Source organism: Gigantopelta aegis, chromosome 4 (assembly GCF_016097555.1).
Source record: "Gigantopelta aegis isolate Gae_Host chromosome 4, Gae_host_genome, whole genome shotgun sequence".
NCBI lineage: Eukaryota > Metazoa > Mollusca > Gastropoda > Neomphalida > Peltospiridae > Gigantopelta > Gigantopelta aegis.
In genome coordinates, this window is record NC_054702.1 from 96,356,405 (window position 1) to 96,380,600 (window position 24,196).

A 24,196-nucleotide genomic window follows, 5' to 3' on the forward strand; every position below is an offset into this window, starting at 1 on the left:
AGAAAGAAATGTTTTATTTAACGACGCACTCAACACATTTTATTGACGGTTATATGGCGTCAGACATATGGTTAAGGCCCACACAGAGTTTGAGAGGAAACCCGCTGTCGCCACTACTCTTTCCGATTAGCAGCAAGGGATCTTTTATTTGCGCTTCCCACAGGCAGGATAGCACAAGCCATGGCCTTTGTTGAACCAGTTATGGATCACTGGTTGGTGCAAGTGGTTTACATTGAGCCTTGCGGAGCACTCACTCAGGGTTTGGAGTCGGTATCTGGATTAAAAATCCCATGCCTTGACTGGGATCCGAACCCAGTACCTACCGGCCTGTAGACCGATGGCCTACCACGACGCCACCGAGGCCGGTCCCTTCTCATAAATGCGCACCATTTCTCTTTGGACCATAGCACCAAACCACCCCTCCGCCTGTTATCGATCACGGTCGGACTGCAGGTGCTCCCTTGCACATGACAGTGCAGGCGTACCCACCCACCCACCCCACCCTCCCCACCCCTTTCCTGTCCTGTACGGAGGAACCGGCTGAGGCCGACACCTGCGCCCAGGACAGGCGTGCGCTACAACAGTTTGCTTTGAATGTGCACGTTAAACTCTCTGCCCTGACCTATCATTTTCTATAGCGATGACAGCATGTATCTGAGAACTACAACCATATCCTCAGTCAATGTCCTAATCATAAAACTTGCATAAAATTCGACCATCTCATTAATAGCTCCAAAAAAGCATAAATTATTTTCCATCGATTAGAAAGATGAATATTTCAGTGTATTTTACGTATCGTCATTTATTTTAATGCACCAGTTTTCATCATCATGTATAAAAGTCACTACAAATTAAGGGCCAGTATCAAATGTTACCTTATTGTTTCAACAACAAAACATCAGAGGCGATAAAAGGTAATGAGAAGTAGGTTACAGACTTGAATAAAGCATTTCAGATTGCATATACATGAGCCTTTTACTGACAGCTTGTTTGGTTGCCGGTAGAAAGCTATGGCAAATGCATAAACAAAATCCAAGTTTCACGTCACATTCCTTTATTATGTTAACACTTTTCAACTTTGATTGAGATTGTTTGGGTATAAATTTCTTTGTAATCTGGCTTCGGATAACCATCCCACCAAAACGTAAACTGAGCAATCTGGACTGGTCGAGCCCTGCCATGTCTGAATGATGGCACATCCATGAGACAAGTAGCGAGATGCCTACAAGTGATCCGCTCCGCCATCCAGCAACTGCACCACTGACATAGCGAATATAAGGCTACCCCTCTCAGACGCAGTATCCATGTGGCCCTTAACTTCTTGTGACTAGTTTATTACTCAAAATGTGATCCGTGTTTTCATCGTTTATCACTCAAAGTCTGATCTTCGTTTTCTTCATTTTCTAGTCAACTTGGTTTTTTCAAGAGATTCCAGTAGTTTCAGCCCTGCTTTGGCCTGAAATAATAATTAATAATACTTTTGAAATAGTGTGATTGCTAGTGAATGACAAAATGGAGGAATAAAAATTAAGAACAAGTTTTTTTCTACTGTCAATTAAGAATTAGTAATGCATCAAGTCGCGGATACTAGTATACTAGAAATTGTCACAGGTGTAGGTAATTTTTATACCACTCATATAAGACAATTAAATACAATGGCTGCTTTGTTTGTTTTTGTTTTTTCAATACAACCAGACCCACTATGTATATAATTTATATCAAATAAATTAAGTCCCCTCAGCCCCAACCAAACTAGATAATATTTTAATTACCTGTTCAACGCCAGCTTTATCTTTGCCGTGTTTACTAATTATGGTCTGAAAGCAGTTGCGTGCTGTGCTGTATTCCCCGGCCCGCGTGGCGATCTCGCTCACATACAGACTGATGTCCATTCTATCTGGACAGATTCTCATCAGCTGCTGAGCCAACGGAAACGCTTCGGCGAACTTCTCTTTCTCGCGTAGTAATTCACAGGCTCGGATTGCGTATTTCTACAATATTAACAATAATTTGTTCCAGTAAATACAGCTTGGATGATTGGATAAAAGGAAGGATGGATGGATGGATGCACGAACAGTTGGGCAGACAGACAGATGGATGATAGATGGATGATGGATGGATGCATGGATAGACAGACATAAACAATTAATGTGCCTATATTCAACAAACATTTTGAGAGTACTACTAAAGCACTAAATGTCCCCTACCGAACCCCACAATTGTCCGTATATCTTAAATCCAGGGGCCATAATTCTGTGAAAAATGGGTAAATCGACATGAAAGTTAAACTTTATCTGTAACAGTACATGATAAAGCTATATACATAATTGCATTATAATATCTTCATGCATTGCACACAAAAAAGTCCAGATAATTTTTCCATATCTCCTATGTTCAAGGCCCATAACTTAATCTGTAAAGGTACATGATCAAGCTATACACAAAATTTCAGCTCAGTATTTCAAGGCATCTGAAAAAAAACCATGCGGAAAATTACATGTGGAACAGACGGACAGTCTCTATTTATATAGAGTACGGCAAAACAAAATACATTTTCGTCAACGAGTGGAGGGGCTGTGCCACCCCACCCCCGGTTCCTAAGGGCCTGGTAGGTTATGTATATGATTAGGGTATATGACTCGTGGGGTGGCGGGGGGGGGGGGGGGCGATTGCCACACTGTATAAGGATTTACAGTGCAATATGTAATACATAATATACTGGATTCCACTCAAAACGCACCAGGCAGAATTGTATTTGTGAAAAAGGATATTAGAAGAAAATACTATACATTTAACTGATTTTATTTTTATAACTGGATGTATTCTGGTAGGCAATAAATAGCCCAGATATTGTATAGAAGAGTCAGGGTTATTCTGTATCCTGCTAACAATGAACATCTGATAGTGGATCATGGAAGCAATCACTACTGTGCCTAACATCTTATCGACTTGGTGTGAGAAATAAAGTTTGTTTTATAAAGTGGGCCAGAGCATGCTGAAGAGGATATCCTGCCATGTAAAGTTAAAGTTTGTTTTGTTTAACGACACCACTAGAGCACATTGATTCATTAATCATCGGCTATTGAATGTCAAACATTTGGTAATGTTGAAATATAGTCTTAGAGAGGAAACCTGCTATATTTTTCCATTAGAAGCAAGGGATCTTTTATATGCACCATCCCATATACCATGGCCTTTGATATACCAGTCGTGGTGCAAAGATACGATCTGATATCGGAACACGGTTTTGTCGTTCAAATTTACATATGAACCCCACACATGCTATAGCAATAACAAATGAATATTGGGTTGTGCGTTTTCATTGTAGTTGAGCATACCTCTTCCGAGGGGGCGGGATTTAGCTCAGTCGGTTGAGCGCTCGCATGAGTTGCATGCGTTGCAGGATCAAACCACCTTAGTGGATCCGTTCAAACGATTGGAGTTTTTCTCTTTGCAACCAGTGCACCACAATTGATCAAAGGCCATGGTGTGTGCTTTCCTGTCTGTGGGAAAGTGCATATAAAAGATCCCTTGCTGCATTAGGAAAAATGTAGTGTGCTGACTACGAGTCAGAATTACCTATGTTTGACATCAAATAGCCAATGATTAATTAATCAATGTGCAAACTTTAACTGATAGTGGATCATGAAAGCAATTACGACTTTGCCTTGTGCAGAGATACGATTTTGATATCGGAATACGATTTTGTCTTTCAGATTTACATAGCAACATCACACATGCTATATACACTGAAACCTGGGTGGTGCGTTTTCATTGTGGAGTTGAGCATACCTCTTCGGACGGGAACTTGTTGGCGGCGTGTTTTGCGACGGCTAGCACCAGCTGTTGCTTGTTCTGCTGCTCACACCAGACGATGGCGTGGTCAAAGAGCGCCTGCTTCAGTCCGCACAGTTCGTCCGTCTTCTCCAGGAACTCCAGTAGCGCCTGGGAGTCTTCCTGCGGAATGAGGCATCGCTCCATCTTGTGTTTCACGAGATTAATACTGCTGGGCCATCTGCAATATGAATAGGAAGGAAGGAAATGTTTGATTTAACCCGCTGTTGCCACTTCATGGGCTACTCTTTTCGATTAGCAGCAAGGGATTCTTTTATATGCACCATCCCATAGACAGGACCCCTGCGCGTGCTGCAGGGGTGTAACATTCTCTTTGAGAATGGCCAAAACAGCACAAAATTGAAGTTTTGAGTAAAAGTCAGTATCTATCTGTGATATTTGTATTTTTACACAGTTCTTTACACTGTGTTTTTGTTTAAATCTTGCATTTTTATATTGATGTTGATACTCACATTGTTTTTCCATTACCACAGTTTGACACCCAATAGCCGATGCATTTTTCGTGCTGGGGTGTCGTTAAACATTCATTTATTCATTCATTCTCATAGACAGGATAGCACATACCACGGCCTTTGATGTACCAGTCGTGGTGCATTGGCTGGAGCGAGAAATAGCCCAATGGGCCCACTGACGGGGATCGATCCCAAACCGACCGCGCATCAAGCGAGCGCTTTACCACTGAGCTACGTGTTGTCCGCAATACTAATAGACATCATCGACATAGTTCGACAGACGGATGGATGGATGGATGGAAGGATGGATGGACGGTTGATGGATGGATGGATGGTTGGATGGACGGTGGATGGCTGGGTGGATGGCTGGATGGATGGATGGATGGATGGACGGTGGATGGAACGAGGGATGGACGGACGGATGGATGGATGAACAGAGGATGGATGGATGGATGGATTGGTGGGTGGGTGCTAGGATGGGTGGATGCAAGTACAGTAAAGAACTCTTATAACGAACCAGAAGGGACCATGATAGTTAGTTCGTTATAGCAGTAGTTCGTTGTACACATTTGCACGATCAGTTCGTTCTATGCAGAAGTTCGTTCTAAGCATGTTCGTTATAAGTGTACTTTACTGTAGATTATTATAATAGACTACGAGTCACAGAAATGTAAGACTAACTGTAGAGTTAGAGTTGCAATATTTGAAGTATAAAATGTTTCAACAACCATTATTAATTGTGTTAATGTGAAATACACAAACATTACAATGACGTATTATATGTTTAGAATTCGAGACAGTTCAAACATTTTATCTAATTAAAGTATTGTTTGCTACTTACTTCTTTAGCGCATAATCAATAGAAAATTCCTTTGGTCGAGTTGGTCGTTTCTTGGACATGGAGTCCAGGATATCGAGATGTATGAAGTTCATATCCTGTTTGACTTCACTCTGTATCATGTCCAAGGTGACCTTCGTGGCCAGGTCATATTGCTGCTCTTCCAGTAGCGCAGAGACCATTCGCACGTAGACGACTGGCCAGCATCTGTCGATGGACTTCGCTTTGGAAACACGTTGGTCTGAAGACAAGGGGGAAAAACAAGACAGAATAGTTATATTATGTGTAATATGTTTGTTTGTTGTTTGTTTATACCTATGTTCGTGATTGTATCCAATTACGGTTTAAGCACGATAACCTGAATACACACCTCAGCTATCTCAGTGGGTTAGTGGTTGGTGAGAGACAAGTCGGTGTAGTGGCCTATCACCTACCCACTGGGTTGTTAAACTCACGCTGGGTGAGAGCCGGTACCGGGATGCGAACACAGAACCAGCGTTACGTCTTATGGTTTAACCACTATATCACCCAGGCCGGTATATTAAATGTAAATTAAATGTGAATATTAAAGGGCAACTTAACATCCACTGAAAGGATGTTTATTAATTTAATAAGAAACTTCCTCTATATGAAACTAGAGTGGCTTTATACAAACACAATACACATTAATGGAAGTTTACATGGTAAAGTTGGTTTAGTAATAAGTGGTCTTTGCAGCAGTGGTTAAATTACACACAAAAAGATAGATACCACTATAACAACCTTATATAAACATAATAAACTCTAATCCAAGTTCACATTAACGTTGGTTTTAATAATGAGTGATCTCTTTACACTTACAAAATAAAGGATATTTGATGATTGCCGTTATAGACAGATAGGTCGATCTGTGTCTTGAGTAACTTACACAAATCCGTGAACATTGATATGGCTTCTTTGACGCGACCCTGCATCAGCACTGTATACACGAGCCTCTCCTTAATCCAAGACAGCTGGGAATCGTCCGTTGTGGTTTCACATTTCTATACAATAAGAAGACATCAACCAGTAACGGTAAAGACTCATATAGATTGGATGCAGCGCGTACGTGCGGTCTGAATGTTGCGACTGATGCGCCTGTTGCTTGCGTTTTGGGCATATTCATCAGTGGCGGATCCATTAAATCCATTTAATCTTCCCAATCAGATGTGGCCGAAGCCAACTAACGTTCCCGAAGGAATTCCTTGGATTTTTCAACGTAAAACAAACGGGGGGAGCTAAATTAGGGGGCGGGCCCTTGGAGCTCCCCTTAGATTAGCCACTGTACACCATATACGATTATTTCCATAGCAGTTTGCTGCATGCGTTTTGCAGACGCACGCATAGTCTAGACGTTCTCGTTGAAACTAATGTATTTCCATTGTGTTTATCCGGACCGCACGCACGCGCCGCTTCCAGTCAATACGAGTCTATAAGATTTTCAAAACGAATAGTTTAAGTTATGCTAAACATGGCCACAAGCAGAATCGGGTGCTGATGTACATGCTGACGTTTTTAAATGTTTGGGTTTTTTGCGAAAATGTCCTTCATTTATTTATATAATTCTTTTTTTTTATCTCTCACTTTAATAGTAGAGTGATATTAATTTATATATTTCGAAATAGGTGATCACTGCAGCTTTTTATGCATCATGCAACTAAAAAGAAACCTTCAACATTGTGCATAACATTTTGTTTTTAAATTTGAATAATATTTTTAAAAAACATTACTTAGTATATTACCTTCAAGGTTGGTTAAAAATGTTGACTGGAAACATGAAATTCTTCAAAAGTGAGAATAGTGATTTTAAGAATGTATGATACAGTTTAGTTACCAACCTCTTGTGTGTCTAATGTTTCTTTGTAAAGGCGAGATAGTGTATTTAATTATGTTTAGTTACCAACCTCTTTTATGTCTAATGTTTCTCTGTAAAGGCGAGATAGTGTATTTAATTATGTTTAGTTACCAGGCGAGATAGTGTATTTAATTATGTTTAGTTACCAACCTCTTCTGTGTCTAATGTTTCTCTTTAAAGGCGAGATAGTGTATTTAATTATGTTTAGTTACCAACCTCTTGTGTGTCTAATGTTTCTCTGTAAAGGCGAGATAGTGTATTTAATTATGTTTAGTTACCAACCTCTTGTATGTCTAATGTTTCTCTGTAAAGGCGAGATAGTGTATTTAATTATGTTTTGTTACCAACCTCTTGTATGTCTAATGTTTCTCTGTAATACTCCTCGGCCTTTTTGTAATTCTCTCTGTTCGTTTCCATCGTGGCAAGGTTTTTCAGAACTGCTGCAACATTAGGATGGCAGCGTCCAAATGCCTTCTCGTTAATTTCAAGTGATCTGGAAAAACAACCTCTTTTATGCTTACCAGTAAATATAATCGAGTTCCTGGACCATCTTCACTGTCAGTAACTGTATACTTTTACTATATGGAAATGGTTCTCTGGCGTCAGTTCTTAAAGCGACGGACCCAAGTTTGTAAACACTACCGAGTATTGTTCATTATTAAGGTCATTTTTATTACTTACATTTCATTGTTTAGATTATCCATTTTCGAACAACCGACGTGTTTCTAGTTATCCTGCTATTCATAAAATCCATTTTTCATAATTTTAAAACCGAATGGATGTTTCAGAATTAAGGGTAATCACATACTCTTGTTTTTATCTACTTTACCTACTATGTACCTACTTTATCGACTCAGTAATATCGAGCTGTGTTACAGATTAATGACAAACATACTTTTCAATTTCGGCTAATAGGTAAATGGCTATTGTTAAATATCAAATTACCATGATTGGATAACATCTTAAGTAGTATATAGGTTATGACTTCAATACTTTCCTCTGTTTGTCCTTTTTGAAACAAGTCATGTGCCCTTTTAAATTATACTTGCTCTACCATTTTGTTTTCCACCATCACAAACAAATAAGTAATTCGTGTATCCGCCCCAAATGTTAATCCTGTTAAATTGTTATTAAAATACATTTTATTTTTATATATGTATATGTCATTGAAATACATTGTACTTTTTGTACACGTTATTAAAAAAATGTAATTGAAATACATTGTACTTTTTGTACACATTATTAAAATATGTCATTGAAATATACTGTATTTTGTACGCGTTTTTAAAATATGTCATTGAAATACATTGTACTTTTTGTACGCGTTATTAAAATATGTCAGTGAAATACATTGTACTTTTTGTACACGTTATTAAAATATGTCATTGAAATACATTGTACTTTTTGTACACGATATTAAAATATGTCATTGAAATACATTGTACTTTTTGTACACGATATTAAAATACGTCATTGAAATACATTGTACTTTGTGTACACGTTATTAAAATATGTCATTGAAATACGTTGTACTTTTTGTACACGATATTAAAATATGTCATTGAAATACATTGTATTTTGTGTACACGTTATTAAAATGTCATTGAAATACATTGTACTTTGTGTACACGATATTAAAATATGTCATTGAAATACATTGTACTTTTTGTACACGATATTAAAATATGTCAGTGAAATACACTGTACTTTGTGTACACGTTATTAAAATATGTCAGTGAAATACATTGTACTTTTTGTACACGTTATTAAAATATGTCAGTGAAATACATTGTACTTTGTGTACACGTTATTAAAATATGTCATTGAAATACATTGTACTTTTTGTACATCTTCTCCGCCTCTTGCACGTTCCCCAGGTTCCTGTGACACACCGCGATGTTGCCAAGCATGACGCCTATTGTTGGCGTCAGGTGTCCGAAGTACTGCTCCTCGTAAATCTAAAGATAAAAACATTTATATCGGACCCACGTGTTTCTGAAACCATTTCTTTAGGATATCACGGCAACCAATAAATATATTTATTACTCATAAGGTTAATATTTTGATACAATTCAAAGTGATATGTCCCACTAGAACGCCAAGTGGGACTTAACACTTCGTGACGTCATCGATTACTACAACCTTACTGGAACGTCAAACAAATGAGTTGAGTTATATTAATTAAGACTAATTATGACTAATAAATTGAATATTAAACATGCTTCCATTTCGTAACATGTTTCTATCCCTCGTGAAATAATGTTCATTGTCACTCGTTACAGTTCGTGACAACTGGAAATTACTTCACTCGGGACATAAACGTGATACGAAATGGAAGCTCGTTTAAAATTCTATAAATATCAGGTAAACAAAATTATAACCCCACTGAATACAGAATTATTGAAAAATAATGGGCACTAGATGGAGATTGTCAAATTACCATTCGACTCTGCATTATGCAGCGATACGACCCTGACCATGTATTACGGTTTTGGCGTAGGTGTGATATTTCACACTCAATTGACACTCCCGCTAAGAGCCGGAGTGATGGATGCAGGGATGCCCGCTAAATCTGAACGACAAAACCGTAATACATTATAGTGATGGATGCAGGGATGCCCGCTAAATCTGAACGACAAAACCGTAATACATTATAGTGCATTCTCAGGGTCGTATCTCTGTAAATGCAGAGTCGAATGGGTATTTGGCAAAATAATGTCTATCTAGTGCCCATACTCATGTACCACTCTGATAACATGCGACCGGACAGAGATCATTAGCATAAGTACAGCTGTGATGACATGCTTTCATCACCGGCCTCGGGGGTATCGTGGTTAAGCTATCGGAAATAAGGCTGGTAGTACTGGTTTCGCAGCTCAGTACCGGCTTCCAATTAGAGAGAGTGTTAACGACTCAATGGGTAGGTGTAAGAGCACTACACCAACTTCTCTCTCACTAACCCATTGTCGTGGACAGACAGCCCAGATAGCTGAGGTGTGTGCCCAGAACAGCGTGCTTGAACCTTAATTGGATATAAGCACGAAAATAAGATGAAATAAAGAAAGACGTGCACTCATGAATAACTGTCATAATATGCAACTGGATAGATCTCATTCGAACAAGTAGACCTGTGATGACATGCACTCATGAACCACTGTCACAACATGCGACTGACCTGCAGTGACTCGAGACACAACTTCAGTGCCTTGGCGTGTTGCCCCTTCTTGATGCAGAGCACGCCCAGGTTGTGTAGACTATCTGCCACGTCAAGGAGGCTGTGCGTCTTCCGCTGTAGTTCAACCGATTTCGTGAACAATTCGATCGCCTGTCAATACAATATCGTCATTGATTTAATAGTTTTTTAAGTGTCAAATGAAAACATACATAAAGTTATACAATACAGTCATAACATAACCTAGCCTAAATAAGCGTATTAGACACCTAAAACATTTTATTACATGAATGTAAAATAATGTTACATGATATAAAACTATAGTGAAAGGAAACGGCAATCAAATATGTATATCATATTAATGCTACTACTAGTACTACTACGAATAATAAAGTAACTGCTACTAATAATAATATATTAACATCCACTGTAATAAAAATAAGTGTGTGTGTGTGTGTATATATCTATCTATCTATCTATCTATCTATATATATATATTGAACGTTTGTGGAGGCAAAACTAAGAACAGACAGCTACAATGAATCATACTTTTACCCACAAATTAAAGTTATTGTAAGACACATTTGTTTTCCTTTTGATGTTACTAAGAACCAATATACATATTGTTGGTATCTGAAATTGTCAGGTATAACCGAAATGCAAAGGCAATTGACGTCCTTTTACTTATATATGTAAAACAATGTAAGAAACGAATTGGGCACCTAGAATCAAGCATGATTAGAAATAAAGGTGTGTTCCTATGTACTATTTCTCACAGTGGCAGATAGATGATTAATACATACTCGAAGATAGAAACATTGATAACCCCATTGCATCCATATCAGTATACAATACCACGTTGAAACCTGTTTAACAAAGACGAATTAATGTGTGTTAAGTAAAGCGAGACGCCTGGTATTCCCCAAAGATAAGTGTAATTATTCTGTCCTAGGTTTGACTGTTGAAAGTGAGTCAAGTACACAAGTAGGCTTATTGATCCAATGAGACTGGGAGTCTATATGACACACATTACACGGTGAGGCTCAAGTATCCAGGTAATTTGGAAACCAATGTAGGCCTGTTGGTCATACTAAATGGAGAAATTTTTAATATGAAAACGTTTAGTTGAGATTTTCGCTGTGAAATAATCTAAATGATATTTCTGTAATTCAAATTCAGTTATTGATAAATAAAATTCAACAGTTTAAAACTGATTTAATCTTGATGTTATAGTTCTCAGGTGGAAATCAGCTTGTACCAAAAGAGTTACTTTTTTCCTCTCCTGTAAAACATTTTAAAAAATGCAGATACGAGGTTTACTTAGTTCAACGACGATATTCTGTCCTAACATTTGAGGTGTACTGTATTTGACAAAAGGCACATAAAATTGAAATAATATAATATAATATTACCTTATCAATTTGCTCTGTTTTGAAATAAAACATTCCAAACGCGTGATACGAGGTGCCCAAGTCTTGCAGGGCGGTTTCAGAAGCATGTTTCTTGTCAGATGCTGCTCTGTAAAAATCAAAATTCAAATGGTTTACATCAACTTTTAAAAAATAATATAGTTTCCGAATACTGAAGACATACGGGAATACTGTTTATCTGTCTTTATCACGTTATCATCTCTCTCATCTGTCTGTCTGTCTGTCTGTCTCTCTCTCTCTCTCTCTCTCTCTCTCTCTCTCTCTCTCTCTCTCTCTCTCTCTCTCTCTCTCTCTCTCTCTCTCTCTCTCTGTTTATCTTTCTGTCTGTCTGTTTGTCTCTGTGTGTGTGTGTCTCTGTATATATATTTACCTCTCTCTTTCTTTATGTGTGTGTATGTGTGTGTGTGTGTGTGTTTTGTGTGTGTGTGTGTGTGTGTGTGTTTGTGTGTGTATGTGTGTATGTATGTGTGTATGTGTGTGTGCGTGTGTATGTGTGTGTGTTAGTGTGTGTGCGTGTGTGTGTGTGTATGTGTGTGGATTATGATAATACAAACTTTTCTCTATACAGCAGTACTTGTTTGTGTAGTTTCTCTGCCTCCTGGAACCTGTGAGTGTCAGTGTAGAGAGACGCTAGTTTCAGGTGGATCTGGCTCAGAAGACGCTGGTACTTCGACTCGTCCATGGAACTTGCAAACCGTTCCTGGAAAACACCATTGTAGAAATACAATTCTCATTGAGACAAAGTGACTAGACTCAGATTGTCAACTGTCACAACATAAAATATGCTGCACTTTCTGCATTGTATTTTCTCCCAATGGCGGTGAGCAGTTTAAATAATATAAATGATTTCTTTTAACAGTTAACCCATCTACAATGCCCACTTTGAAATAATTAACTGTGCTGTAGTCAACGAATAAAATGAGTTTAGCATCATAATTTAATCTTTGTCTTCCTTTATGGTATGTTTAAATTGCTGAATGCTAGCTCACCAATTCAGTTCTAAAATGGTGGTCAGTTACAGCATAATACATTATATAATAGAATGGCCAAAAAGCCAATTCTGTTTAAAATATACTGAGATGTACAAAGAAGTGGTGCATCTGAGAAAAGTCTTATATATCAGTGGTTGTAATATTAATGTCAGACTGTCAACTGGCACGACGAAGTTGGCCAACTCGACAGTTGCGTTGTAATTTCCCTAACTCCCAACTTACGATGGGTGCGCTTTGTTAAAAACTAATAGGCTATACAAGAGTGCTCAGACTAGCAACCGGACAGTCGTGAGAGCAGAAAGTTGTCCAACTTTCTGCTGGCAGTTGATAGTCTGAAACCTAGCAATATAAAACGCGCTCTTCATAACGATATATATGTGTTATAACGAAAGCTAATAACACGGCGGTAGGTAATGAACACACTACTAACCAACATTTTCGATCTCTTTTCAAGAACTATTTCCTTCCCGGCTTGGAACTGCCCCAGTTCCATTAGGTACGTCAGTGCGTCTAGGTACATGAGTCTCTGCAATATAAATTTGATATTGGTATATCAGAGTTAAATCTGCCATATGTTTACACCAGGACGGATCCACGATTTGGTAAAAGGGTGGGTGATCATAAAAGTTCTAAAAAGGGCAAGTTTGACCAAATGCTACTATTTGTTTACCAGTAAATCGGCTCCCCTCTTGACATCCGAGTCTTTACTCTGGTCACCCATAGCAATCTCAGGGATCTGCATATCCATGGCTGCTATGTACAAATTGGCTATAGCATCTCCAGGTCTTCCCGTCCACTTCCACAGTTCCAGCAGTTCGTATTCAGCATCCCTGTCAAAAACGAATACAAAGCTTTTGGTATATAATCGTGTTTTCTCCAGAAATGTGGTATGACAAGGTATGGTAGACAAAACACTTTGGTGGCATTTTCACAATTTCCATGTCACGGTTTTTTCTCATTAAAGACAAACAAAATATTGAAATAAAAATACATAATTAATGTGCTTGCAAAATGAATTGCAAAATATATAACAGGGATATTTTATTAATAAATAATATATTTTCTGAGTGTGACTTAATATGTTTATTGGTGCATCGAATGCTAGGCTAAGCCTATCAACTCCACGGGTACGCTCAGATTAACAACTAATCGGTCGCAGGAGTTGTAAGAGCGCTCAGACTAGCAACTGGACAGTCGTAGAAGAAGTGAGATCGGCGAGTTGGCCAACTTCGTCGTGATAGTTGATAGTCTTACATTAGTATTACATTCACTTGAACAATTGTTAGACATTATAAATTAACTCTGATGATTTGATCTTATCCAGTATATCTTTGGTAGATAACAAATAGGAGCCTAGAGGTGAGTTAGTTTTTAAGCCTCCCGACCGATTTCGTTCATGTTACACCACTTAGAGAGAGAATTATTCGAATGTCCTCTGAAACCGCAATTTTAGACTTCATAATATTTCATTACATGTATAATTGTTAAATACTCTTCTTTGGTGTATTCGTTTTATGTATATTTACAACAGTTTTTTTTTTTCTTCAGTAGTAAAGGTCCAAACGATCAGTTGACAAAGAGGAGAAAAGAAAGAAAGAATGGAGAGAAAAGGCAAAGATGGACAGAGGAAGTTAATATTACTCACAGAAAGAGGCGACCAAAGATGGGTAAATCCGTCAATACTTTAGTGAGACCATTCTTATCTCCCATGGCCTTGAACAGCAGTGGCAATTCTTCCGTTGGTCGCTTAGACTTGGGATCAAGGACGTTCATTGTTGAAGATAGCATCTACACGGTGAAAATCAGTTATTAAGATAGCATCTATAAGGTGAAAATCAGTTATGAAGATAGCATTTACAAGGTGAAAATCAGTTATTAAGATAGCATATACACGGTGCAAATCTGTTATGAAGATAGCATCTATAAAGTGTAAATCAATTATAAAAATACCATCTATAAAGTTAAAATATATATGAAGATAGCATCTAAAAGGTGAAAATCAATTATGAACACAGCATCTATAAGGTGAAAATCTATTATGAAGATAGCATCTATAAGGTGAAAATCTATTATGAAGATAACATCATACAAAGTGAAAATCAATTATGAAGATAGCATACACAAGGTGAAAATCAAGTATGAAGATAGCATACAGAATGTGAAAATCAATTATGAAGATAGCATACAGAATGTGAAAATCAATTATGAAGATAGCATACAGAATGTGAAAATCAATTATGAAGATAGCATACACAAGGTGAAAATCAAGTATGAAGATAGCATACAGAATGTGAAAATCAATTATGAAGATAGCATACAGAATGTGAAAATCAATTATGAAGATAGCATACAGAATGTGAAAATCAATTATGAAGATAGCATACACAAGGTGAAAATCAAGTATGAAGATAGCATACAGAATGTGAAAATCAATTATGAAGATAGCATACAGAATGTGAAAATCAATTATGAAGATAGCATACAGAATGTGAAAATCAAGTATGAAGATAGCATACAGAATGTGAAAATCGATTATACTGTATCAACATTAAATATTCGTGTGTAACTTTTATTCACTTTTAATGTACCTAAAATTGTCGTTTTTAAAATAGAAACGTTCAAATATTTAATTATTATTATTAAAAGATAATTAAAAGTAAAAATCAAACGAAGTGTGGGAACAGAAAATTGAGCAGATGGGTCTAAGACTGTGTCAAACGAAGATCTTAGGGCGGTCGGGTCACACTCTCGTGAAAAAAATATGTTTTTAAATATTGTTTTCTTGGAGCAGGGAGATCGACCCCTAACACCCCCCTTCTGCGCGCGCAAGTGTGGATCATCCGCATGGTGAGCACCTAATCGCCATAATATTGGAGTCGTTAAACAAAACAAAATACCCGTTATTTTCTTATCCGATTTAGTCGACAACTACCAGTTACAGATTCTAAACAGTTAACAATAACTATAAGAACTCATCAAGATAGGTTTTATAATGAAGGTTTTAATCACAAAATATTAGTCTAAAACTGTTGTCTGATTATCATAGACATGTATAACAATCAGAGTCAGTTCCCATTGTTAAACATAATCACTCGATAGCGGTCTTTCATGGCATAGCACTGTCCGATATACTTGAGGATGCGAGAAACCAAGCTATTACCTTTCTCTGTGATTCAAAGAAATCTATTAGGATCTTTAAATACTTCTTCCTGAAAATAAGTTGTTAAAAAAATAAAACGTATTTGTAATGATATACTCATTAAAAATAACAGTAAAATGTTAGTTTATGTTAATTTTCTTTCTCTCTATTATTAACTTTGTATTTTTGTGCTGGCGTGTCGGTAAACATTTAGTCATTCAATCATTCTATTATTTCTCGTAACGAGTCAACAGTATTGATGCCAGCACCTTTGTTGCACACGTGAAAGTGTTGCCATTCCAAATGTCTGTTTATTTAACAATTACGTCTTTGTGGTCCGGATGTTATACAAGAAACCCCTTCTTTGCAATACATAGGTGAAACGGGAAACACTATTTGAAACCCTACGCCTGTCCTGGGCACAAGAGTTTGGCGCAATTTTGAACGGTTGGTCGAAAATAAAAAATCGAGAGCTAACACAGGTTTTGATTTTAGTGAGTCGAGAGTAGCTCGTTAATTAGACCTATATGATGCTGGGGTGTCTCCCTAGGTTGCCCATAGGGCCCTTAAAAAGGGCCTGACCGCTTCTGGTCGTGGCATGACAGTATAACATATCAAATAATTACCATAAAAACATCACATAATTACCATAAAATAACATCATAAAATTACCATAACACATTACATAATACCCATTAAAAATGTCACATAATTACCATAAAAAACCATCACATAATCACCATAAAAATATCATGTAATTACCATAAAAACATCACATAATTCCTAGAAAAAAGTCGAACAATTACCATAAAAAGAGCACATAATCACCATACAAATAGTAAACAATTCCCATAAAAACGTCACATAATTCCTAGAAAAAAGTCGCACAATTACCATAAAAAGATCACATAATCACCATACAAATAGTAAACAATTCCTATAAAAACGTCATATAATTACCGTATGCTTTCATTTTTGAGGTATTTGTCGTAAATTGCTTCCTTCATTTCATCAAATTGTAATCTGAAAATATGATATAATGGATAATGTCCAATATTTATAGCCTGCAGGGAACATCACTTTATTTTAAACAAGCATGATAAAATGGGTCAATATCAGTATATACGAATTTTTAATAGTTCATTAAATTGTAATCTTCAACACATTCAGATAGATCTATGTGTTTAAATGGGCCAATGGTGTAGCCATAGGACATTGGGCCATGCCCCCCCCCCCCCCCGCCCTCTCCTCACCCCGCCAATCACATCTGTTTCCCCACCATCTTTTATATTTTTCCTGTCACCCCATAACACTAATCATAGACTGTGTGGTTGCCACCAAATATGGGTGACCCATTTAATTTAAATCCTATTTACTCAAATAGAATGCATACTATATCTTATAATAAAGAACATTTAAATGTATACTATATGAACACAGGGTTCTGACGGCACTGAATGCAATTGCCGTCGTTATGATATAAATTGTCGTGAGTTTGGAGCATCACTATGGGCACTTTTGTGCCGCTCGATAAAAATGACTGCCGTCTGTAAAACTCCTCAACAATAGCAAACTTAATATATCTGGTGTACATTATCTGTGCGTATTTAACATTTATACATTTGAAATATGTCTACATGCAACAAAATAACATTTCAGTTATATTTATTTGCTGCAAAAGTCACCTTTTAAAAATTGACATAGGCCATTTTGGTGGACCGTTTCACTCACGGCAATTTAAAAAACAAATGCCGTGGGTGACAAATTCTTAAGTTCGAGCACTGTGAGCAATTGAAAGAACGTACTGCATGAGCCCTCCACTGTCGACGAGTAGGTTACACATGGCGAAGTAGAGCGGTGACCAGGTGATGGACGGGATGTGGAACATCACCCTCAGCTCCGTTTCGTACAGACCCTTGTGACACAGGTACAGGCAGCACATCACCTGTTGGCGGACAGTGTTATATCAATACAAGTGATGGAGCCATTGTAAATATTAAAACATTTCTAAACATTGTTATACAGGTATTGCATTACAATAAGAACAAATACGTCTGAAATGTTCCATAGACAGATGGGTGAATTAATTACGGAAGGTTTGATGAGAGAGAGACAGACAAACATACAAAGACACAGAGACAGACAGAGACAGAGACTGTTCAAACAGACATAAGATTAGGAGAAACAGGAAAGAAGGCGAGAGAGAAAGATAGATAGACAGAGATAGAGAGAAAGAGAGAGTCGATATAGTCCAAATTAATTAACGTTTCGTTTTGTATAAATTACGTATATGGATATTTTGAAATGAGGTTCTGTGTAAATTCTCTCTACAACATAACACATTATGTTAGTTCATTAATACATATTTACCTGCTCGACGATATTCTGTTTGCTCTCTTTGACACAATAATCAATTTCCAAGCGAGACAGCAAGTGTTTGAATAGTTCTACAGTGCTGCAAAGTACATTTTTTAAATAATGTAATATTCATGAAACCTGATGAACATAAGATCATTATGGGTTAATTAATCAGCAATTAAAGCTGCAATCTAATTATATTTGTTATAGTTAAGCATTTAGATCAGATCATTAAGTTTATATTGCTATACGTGACTCCCAATTCATCGATTTCAATTTATAATTGCCTTTTATCTCCAATTTAGGTCATATAAAAATAAAAATAACAATTATTAACCATTGCGAAGCTGTGACAGCGTCCCGCTATTGATCTGTTTAGTCATATGAGTACATGAGTTACTGAGTGCCAAACAAAGGTAAATATAGGAGAAAATTGTTGGTGTCCAACAAACTCTTATTCATTGTGATACTCTGTCTAGAAAATGCCGTAACATAAGCTTCTCGTACCAAATAGCTTCAAGCGATACTTTATATACACGTTACTATATACAAACAGGATATGTCACGACCCTTATTATAACGGTTGTGGTTCAAAAGAAAAAGAAACAGGTTTACCGAGGGTGACCAAACTTAAATTCCATAGCACGTCAGGCGAGTGCTGAAAATACCAATCCACCACGTAATATATATATATATATATATACATACATACATACATACATACATACACACACACATAATACACATCGTGGGCCTAATTCACAAAGCTCTCTTAAGTTCTTTTAAATACCATCGCATTGTCATTGCCAGTCTTTTTTGCAGTGCATTGCGAGATCGCAAAGTTGCGAGTGTTTACTGAACTAGACCCAATATACTTGTACATGTACTTACTCCTTTGCTTTAACTAACGAATCGATTTGTTCATCTAGTTTTCGAAATAGTCCAAATTTGCACAGTTCCTGCAATTAAAAACAAACAGCATAAGTAATCTGAAATAATTTACTTCAAAGCTCGCTTTTAAATAATGTATTGTATGTTTTAAATACTTACAGACAAGACAGTTTTCAGGAAAAGTGGATTGGCTGTTTGCTCGGACTTCAAAATCTTAGTGAGTTGTGCAGGGGACAGTTCCTTCCCGTTGAGCTTCAGAAACCTCTGCAATGATTAATTTATAAAACACTGAACTATATTATTGGAGTGATGTTCCACAATATGCACACGGAACTTGGTTTACATTAATACCAGTTCATATACGAAATTAATATCATTTTTATACTAGTCATGGTATTTATTCATACATATAACTAAGCATAGACTTAGTTATATGAACATTTTGTGGGGTTTTGGGTGGAAGTTTTCGATGGGGGGGGGGGGTCTTTTAAGGAATTGCAGTCTCATGGGGACATGAATTAATCTATATTGTATGCTAACACTCAGAGATAGACGTAGGATGTTTCCAGTGAAGGTGTACAACTTACAAATGGGACTATCAGTATTCCAAAGTACACGAATCTGTATTATATAGAGGCAGTCTTACCCAATCGGCCATACCCACCCACTCCACCCCATACAAACGGAATACATTAATTATATTGATAATAATTATATTTATGAATTCATCATCGCATTTTTGGGGCACTTTAAAATACGGGGAGAGGGTATACACTCCTACACCCCAATATGGACAAGCTGTGTTATTACATTTCGTAAACAGACATAAACACAATGTCATACAGCATGTAAAACAACTGTGGCCTCTAGTTTGGGTGCCGCTGATATATATAATACAAGTTCAAGTTCACGTTTTTTATTGCGTTAAGTTTTTACAACTTATCAGCATTATAACAATGAAAAACACCATAATATACAATAGTGCAGAACAATGGTGGAGAGTGACTTGCAGACAAATACATACAAACAACTAATATAAGAAGCATTATATATGTACATATAATTAATTTGCTTGTACAAGTAATTGTTCTCTAAATTGGTTCGCCTGTCGTAAGAATTTGGCAAGATTATTTATCTCCTTATTGTTTTAGTTGTCAAGAGTTGTGTCAGTTTCAAGACACTGGGGTGGTTGAAATAGTTTAGTTTTTTTAATAAATTTAATAAAATGGTGGACACGAAAGGATAAATCCTCAATCTCATTAATGTTACACAATGTACATATCCTTTGTGTCCTGTCGGTATTTTTGTATCTGCCAGCTTCAATATTTAATCTATGTGCACAAATTATCCTTTTAGTTATTTCTTTTAAATTACTTTGATATGAGTCAATTGGTTTTGTTAGATATATTTGTAATTTATATCCTTTTAATACATGATGATGCAGTAATCCCTTTGGCGATGCTGTACTGTAGCACTTTTGTTTAAATATATAACATAATAGTATTCTTTCTTTAATTATATGTTAATAACTAATATGGATATCGGTCGATTGACATATATAACTACAGAATCGCTAATTACCAAACACATCTGCTTTCTAGTGTCAGACGACAGGGGGTCCATTTTGATGACGTCATACTGGCGAGCACTGGTCAGTTCGGTTACGTTGCAGCTGTCGTCTTGACGGCAAGAGAACACGGCGAATGTGCCGCGTGGGTACGAGACTGGGAGCCAGAAGACCCTCTAAAACAGATCGGACATATGTATTACGCAGTATTGTTACTCTGGGAACTCCACAGCCAATTAGCATTATTACTAAATAGCAAATATGTCAAGAAAGGAAGAAAGCAAAAAAGAAAGGAAGGAAGAAAGAAAGAAAGGAGAAATGATAGTGAATCCGTATATCGATTGCTGGCTGTAAAACTAATATAACGGTTAATTGTAAACGAATGGTAAATCTGTTTTACAATAATGGTCACTTAGTTTGTGGTTAGTTTGATGCATAGAAAAGATCCCTTGTCACCAATGGGAAAAGGTAGCGGGTACCCCGTCTAAGACCAACCAAGTATCTGACATCCAATAAGCGATGATTAACAATCGTGTGTGTGGATTTATGTGTTGTACATTTATTATCTGTACAGCAGTGATTCAGGGATCCCATCCCTGACATTGCTGTGTTTGTGATCTGGGACAATAAACAAAAACCCCATTAATTGATGTGCTATAGTGGCGTCGTTAAACAAAACAAACTATTAATGGCATGAGTCATGGACTAGTTGATGTAATACCTTTGCGATTCTTGAAATATTCTCCATTTTGTCTAACCCGTCGATAACAAAGACAACTTTCTTCTTGCTACAGGCCTTCTCCAGTAGGACTTGAAATTTCTGGACTAGTTCTCCGCAATCCGCCGATGTTAGTCCTGGACCTAGAGTTTCTATCTCCTCGGGTTCATCTTTGGTTTTCTTTTTGGAATCGCCAGCTATAAGCTCTAGTTCGTTAATAAGCCTGTGTAATGTTGGAATTATTGCTGTAAAAGTAAATACTCATCATTCAGATTTGTTAATTATGTGAATATTGTTTTTATATATATATATATATATATATATATATATATATATATATAATACTCTTCAAAAAAAGAAACGCAAAAGGGTACAAATGGGTTATAACTCCGATTTTATGTTTCCTACCGGTTCATGCTTTGTGAATATAAGGTCATTGCATGTCCCAAACACATTCCCACGGTTACATTCGATAAAACGCAGCTACTGTAAAATAAAGTTTCAAAATGTGAATATTCGCAAAAACGCAGCCACGTGCAAACCATGTCACCACTGCACGTGCGTTGTCTGCACGTGCAACATGAACACCGACAGTATAAAAGTGCAGGGTGTTCGCTTGCCTGGCCTCTGTATCTGGCCGACAGTTGACAATCCAGGACATGCCACGTCTCAGTGAACCGCAGAGAACCAATGCCATCGGCCGACTAGACGCTGGCGAATCCAGAACGGCCGTTGCCAGGGCATTCCATGTGTCCCCAAGCACCATCTCCAGACTGTGGGACCGTTACCAGCAACATGGATCAACACGTGACCTCCCTAGATCCGGTCGACCACGGGTCACTACCCCCGGGCAGGACCGCTACATCCGGGTACGCCACCTTCGGGAACGATTGACTACTGCCACCTCCACAGCCGCAGCAATACCAGGTTTGCGCAGGATATCCGACCAGACCGTACGGAACCGCCTACGTGAGGTAGGAATTCGTGCCAGACGTCCAGTTCGAGGTGTCATCTTAACACAACAACACCGTCGACTCCGACTGCAGTGGTGCCAGATTCATCGACAATGGCCTCAACTGCGATGGAGACAGGTGTGGTTCAGTGACGAGTCCCGATTTCTGCTCCGACGCCATGATGGAAGATGTCGCGTGTATAGGCGTCGTGGTGAACGTTATGCGGCAAACTGCGTGCAGGAAGTGGACAGATTCGGCGAGGGTAGTGTCATGGTGTGGGCAGCCATCTCACACACTGGCAGAACTGACCTGGTCCACGTGCAGGGCAACCTGAATGCACAGGGCTACATTGACCAGATCCTCCGGCCACACATCGTTCCAGTTATGACCAACGCCAACGCAGTGTTCCAACATGACAACGCCAGGCCTCAAACAGCACGTCTCACAACGGCTTTCCTACAGAACAACAACATTAATGTCCTTCCTTGGCCATCGATATCACCGGATTTGAACCCAATTGAGCATCTATGGGACGAGTTGGACCGACGCCTCCGACAGCGACAACCACAGCCCCAGACCCTGCCCGAGCTGGCAGCAGCCTTGCAGGCCGAGTGGGCCACCATCCCCCGGGACGTCATCCGTACTCTGGTTGCTTCAATGGGCAGGCGGTGCCAGGCAGTTGTCAACACACGCGGAGGCCACACCCGGTATTGGCTCCAGATGACCTTGACCTTGGTGGTGTGTCCTATCACTTACTCACAATGGACTAGAGTGAATTGTGAACAATCCTGCAACATTTGGTAATTATCGGACTCACCATTCAATAATTAAATCAATTCTCCAAATGTTACGACAATGTGGTTTTGCGTTTCTTCTTTTGAAGAGTATATATATATATATATATTGCATAGGAGATTGGAAACTGAACATATGAAATGAAATTATGTTTATCATTGCAACTCGGATACAGTAAAGTAAATGGGGAACTTGGGAAAAATGGGAATATTGGATACAATAAATTAAAATGGCGAAGTTTGTTCAAAATAGGGGATGGACAGTAAATTGACAAGGGTACATGGGCGCAGTTGCGCTCGGGCTTCTCAATAACGAAATTATACCGGCTTTGTTTTGAAGACATTATATATATATTGTAATATAATGTAATATGGTGTATATGTTCGTCAAAGAATAAAGGAATAAAAAAGGAGCAAAACTAATAATATAGAACACTATCATAAGCTAAATTAGTTTGAGAACAAGATTTACTAAACGTGTAACCAACCTGTGCTCCAGGCAGTGCACCACAACTGGTACATCAAAGGCCGTGGTATGTGCTATCCTGTCTATGAGATGGTGCATATAAAAGATTCCTTTCTACTAATGGAAACATGTTGCGAGTTTCCTCTCTATGACTATATGTCAATATTACCAAATGTTTGACATCCAACAGCCGATGATTAATAAATCAATGTGATCTAGTGGTGTCGTTAAACAAAATAAAATTTTAAACCAACCCGTGCTGTCTGCGGTGGAGCCTGCGAAGTGATACAGCAACACTGGACAGTTAGGTTTCTTCTTCAGCTCGGCTAACCAGTGAGACAGTAACGCAGACTTCCCACTACCAGCCGCTCCCAGTATCACCACTGGCTTGGCTACAGCTGCAATTGATACGTTAAAATTCCATAATGAACAGATGAATTTTTGTTGCAATTTCTTCCTGATACTGAATTTTATTCTAAATTTAATTTTACCTATCTGTGATATTTGTATTTTTGCACGGTTTTTTACACTGTATTTTCATATTGATGTTGTTCATTATTTAATGTTTGCATTTAACATACTTTGACATCCAATAGCCAATGTAGTTTTTGTGCTGGGGTGTCGTTAAAAATTTATTCATTTCGATTTCGATTGTGTTTGTTGTTGTTGTTGTTGTTGTTGTTGTTGTTGTTTGGGTT

At 37.8% G+C, this 24,196-nt stretch overlaps 1 protein-coding gene across 1 annotated transcript in view; it reads right to left on the minus strand.

Moving 5' to 3' along the window:
- Window positions 1–786: 786 nt before the first annotated feature.
- LOC121370091 (TPR repeat-containing protein DDB_G0287407-like) overlaps window positions 787–24,196 on the minus strand; it is a 32,317-nt gene continuing 8,907 nt past the window's right edge. Inside the window, exons 7-28 of the mRNA XM_041495192.1 lie at window positions 23,753–23,896; window positions 21,289–21,530; window positions 20,582–20,743; window positions 19,160–19,264; window positions 19,001–19,068; window positions 18,122–18,206; window positions 17,557–17,696; window positions 16,712–16,774; window positions 15,773–15,821; window positions 14,258–14,400; window positions 13,283–13,442; window positions 13,043–13,138; window positions 12,175–12,320; window positions 11,603–11,708; window positions 10,194–10,343; window positions 8,858–8,976; window positions 7,367–7,511; window positions 6,053–6,167; window positions 5,149–5,386; window positions 3,793–4,015; window positions 1,773–1,991; window positions 787–1,456 (exon numbers count right to left, since the gene is read on the minus strand). Coding sequence (XP_041351126.1) covers window positions 1,397–1,456; window positions 1,773–1,991; window positions 3,793–4,015; window positions 5,149–5,386; window positions 6,053–6,167; window positions 7,367–7,511; window positions 8,858–8,976; window positions 10,194–10,343; window positions 11,603–11,708; window positions 12,175–12,320; window positions 13,043–13,138; window positions 13,283–13,442; window positions 14,258–14,400; window positions 15,773–15,821; window positions 16,712–16,774; window positions 17,557–17,696; window positions 18,122–18,206; window positions 19,001–19,068; window positions 19,160–19,264; window positions 20,582–20,743; window positions 21,289–21,530; window positions 23,753–23,896 — 2,978 coding nt within the window. The 3' untranslated portion in view covers window positions 787–1,396. The remainder of the gene's footprint in view (window positions 1,457–1,772; window positions 1,992–3,792; window positions 4,016–5,148; window positions 5,387–6,052; window positions 6,168–7,366; window positions 7,512–8,857; window positions 8,977–10,193; window positions 10,344–11,602; window positions 11,709–12,174; window positions 12,321–13,042; window positions 13,139–13,282; window positions 13,443–14,257; window positions 14,401–15,772; window positions 15,822–16,711; window positions 16,775–17,556; window positions 17,697–18,121; window positions 18,207–19,000; window positions 19,069–19,159; window positions 19,265–20,581; window positions 20,744–21,288; window positions 21,531–23,752; window positions 23,897–24,196) is intronic.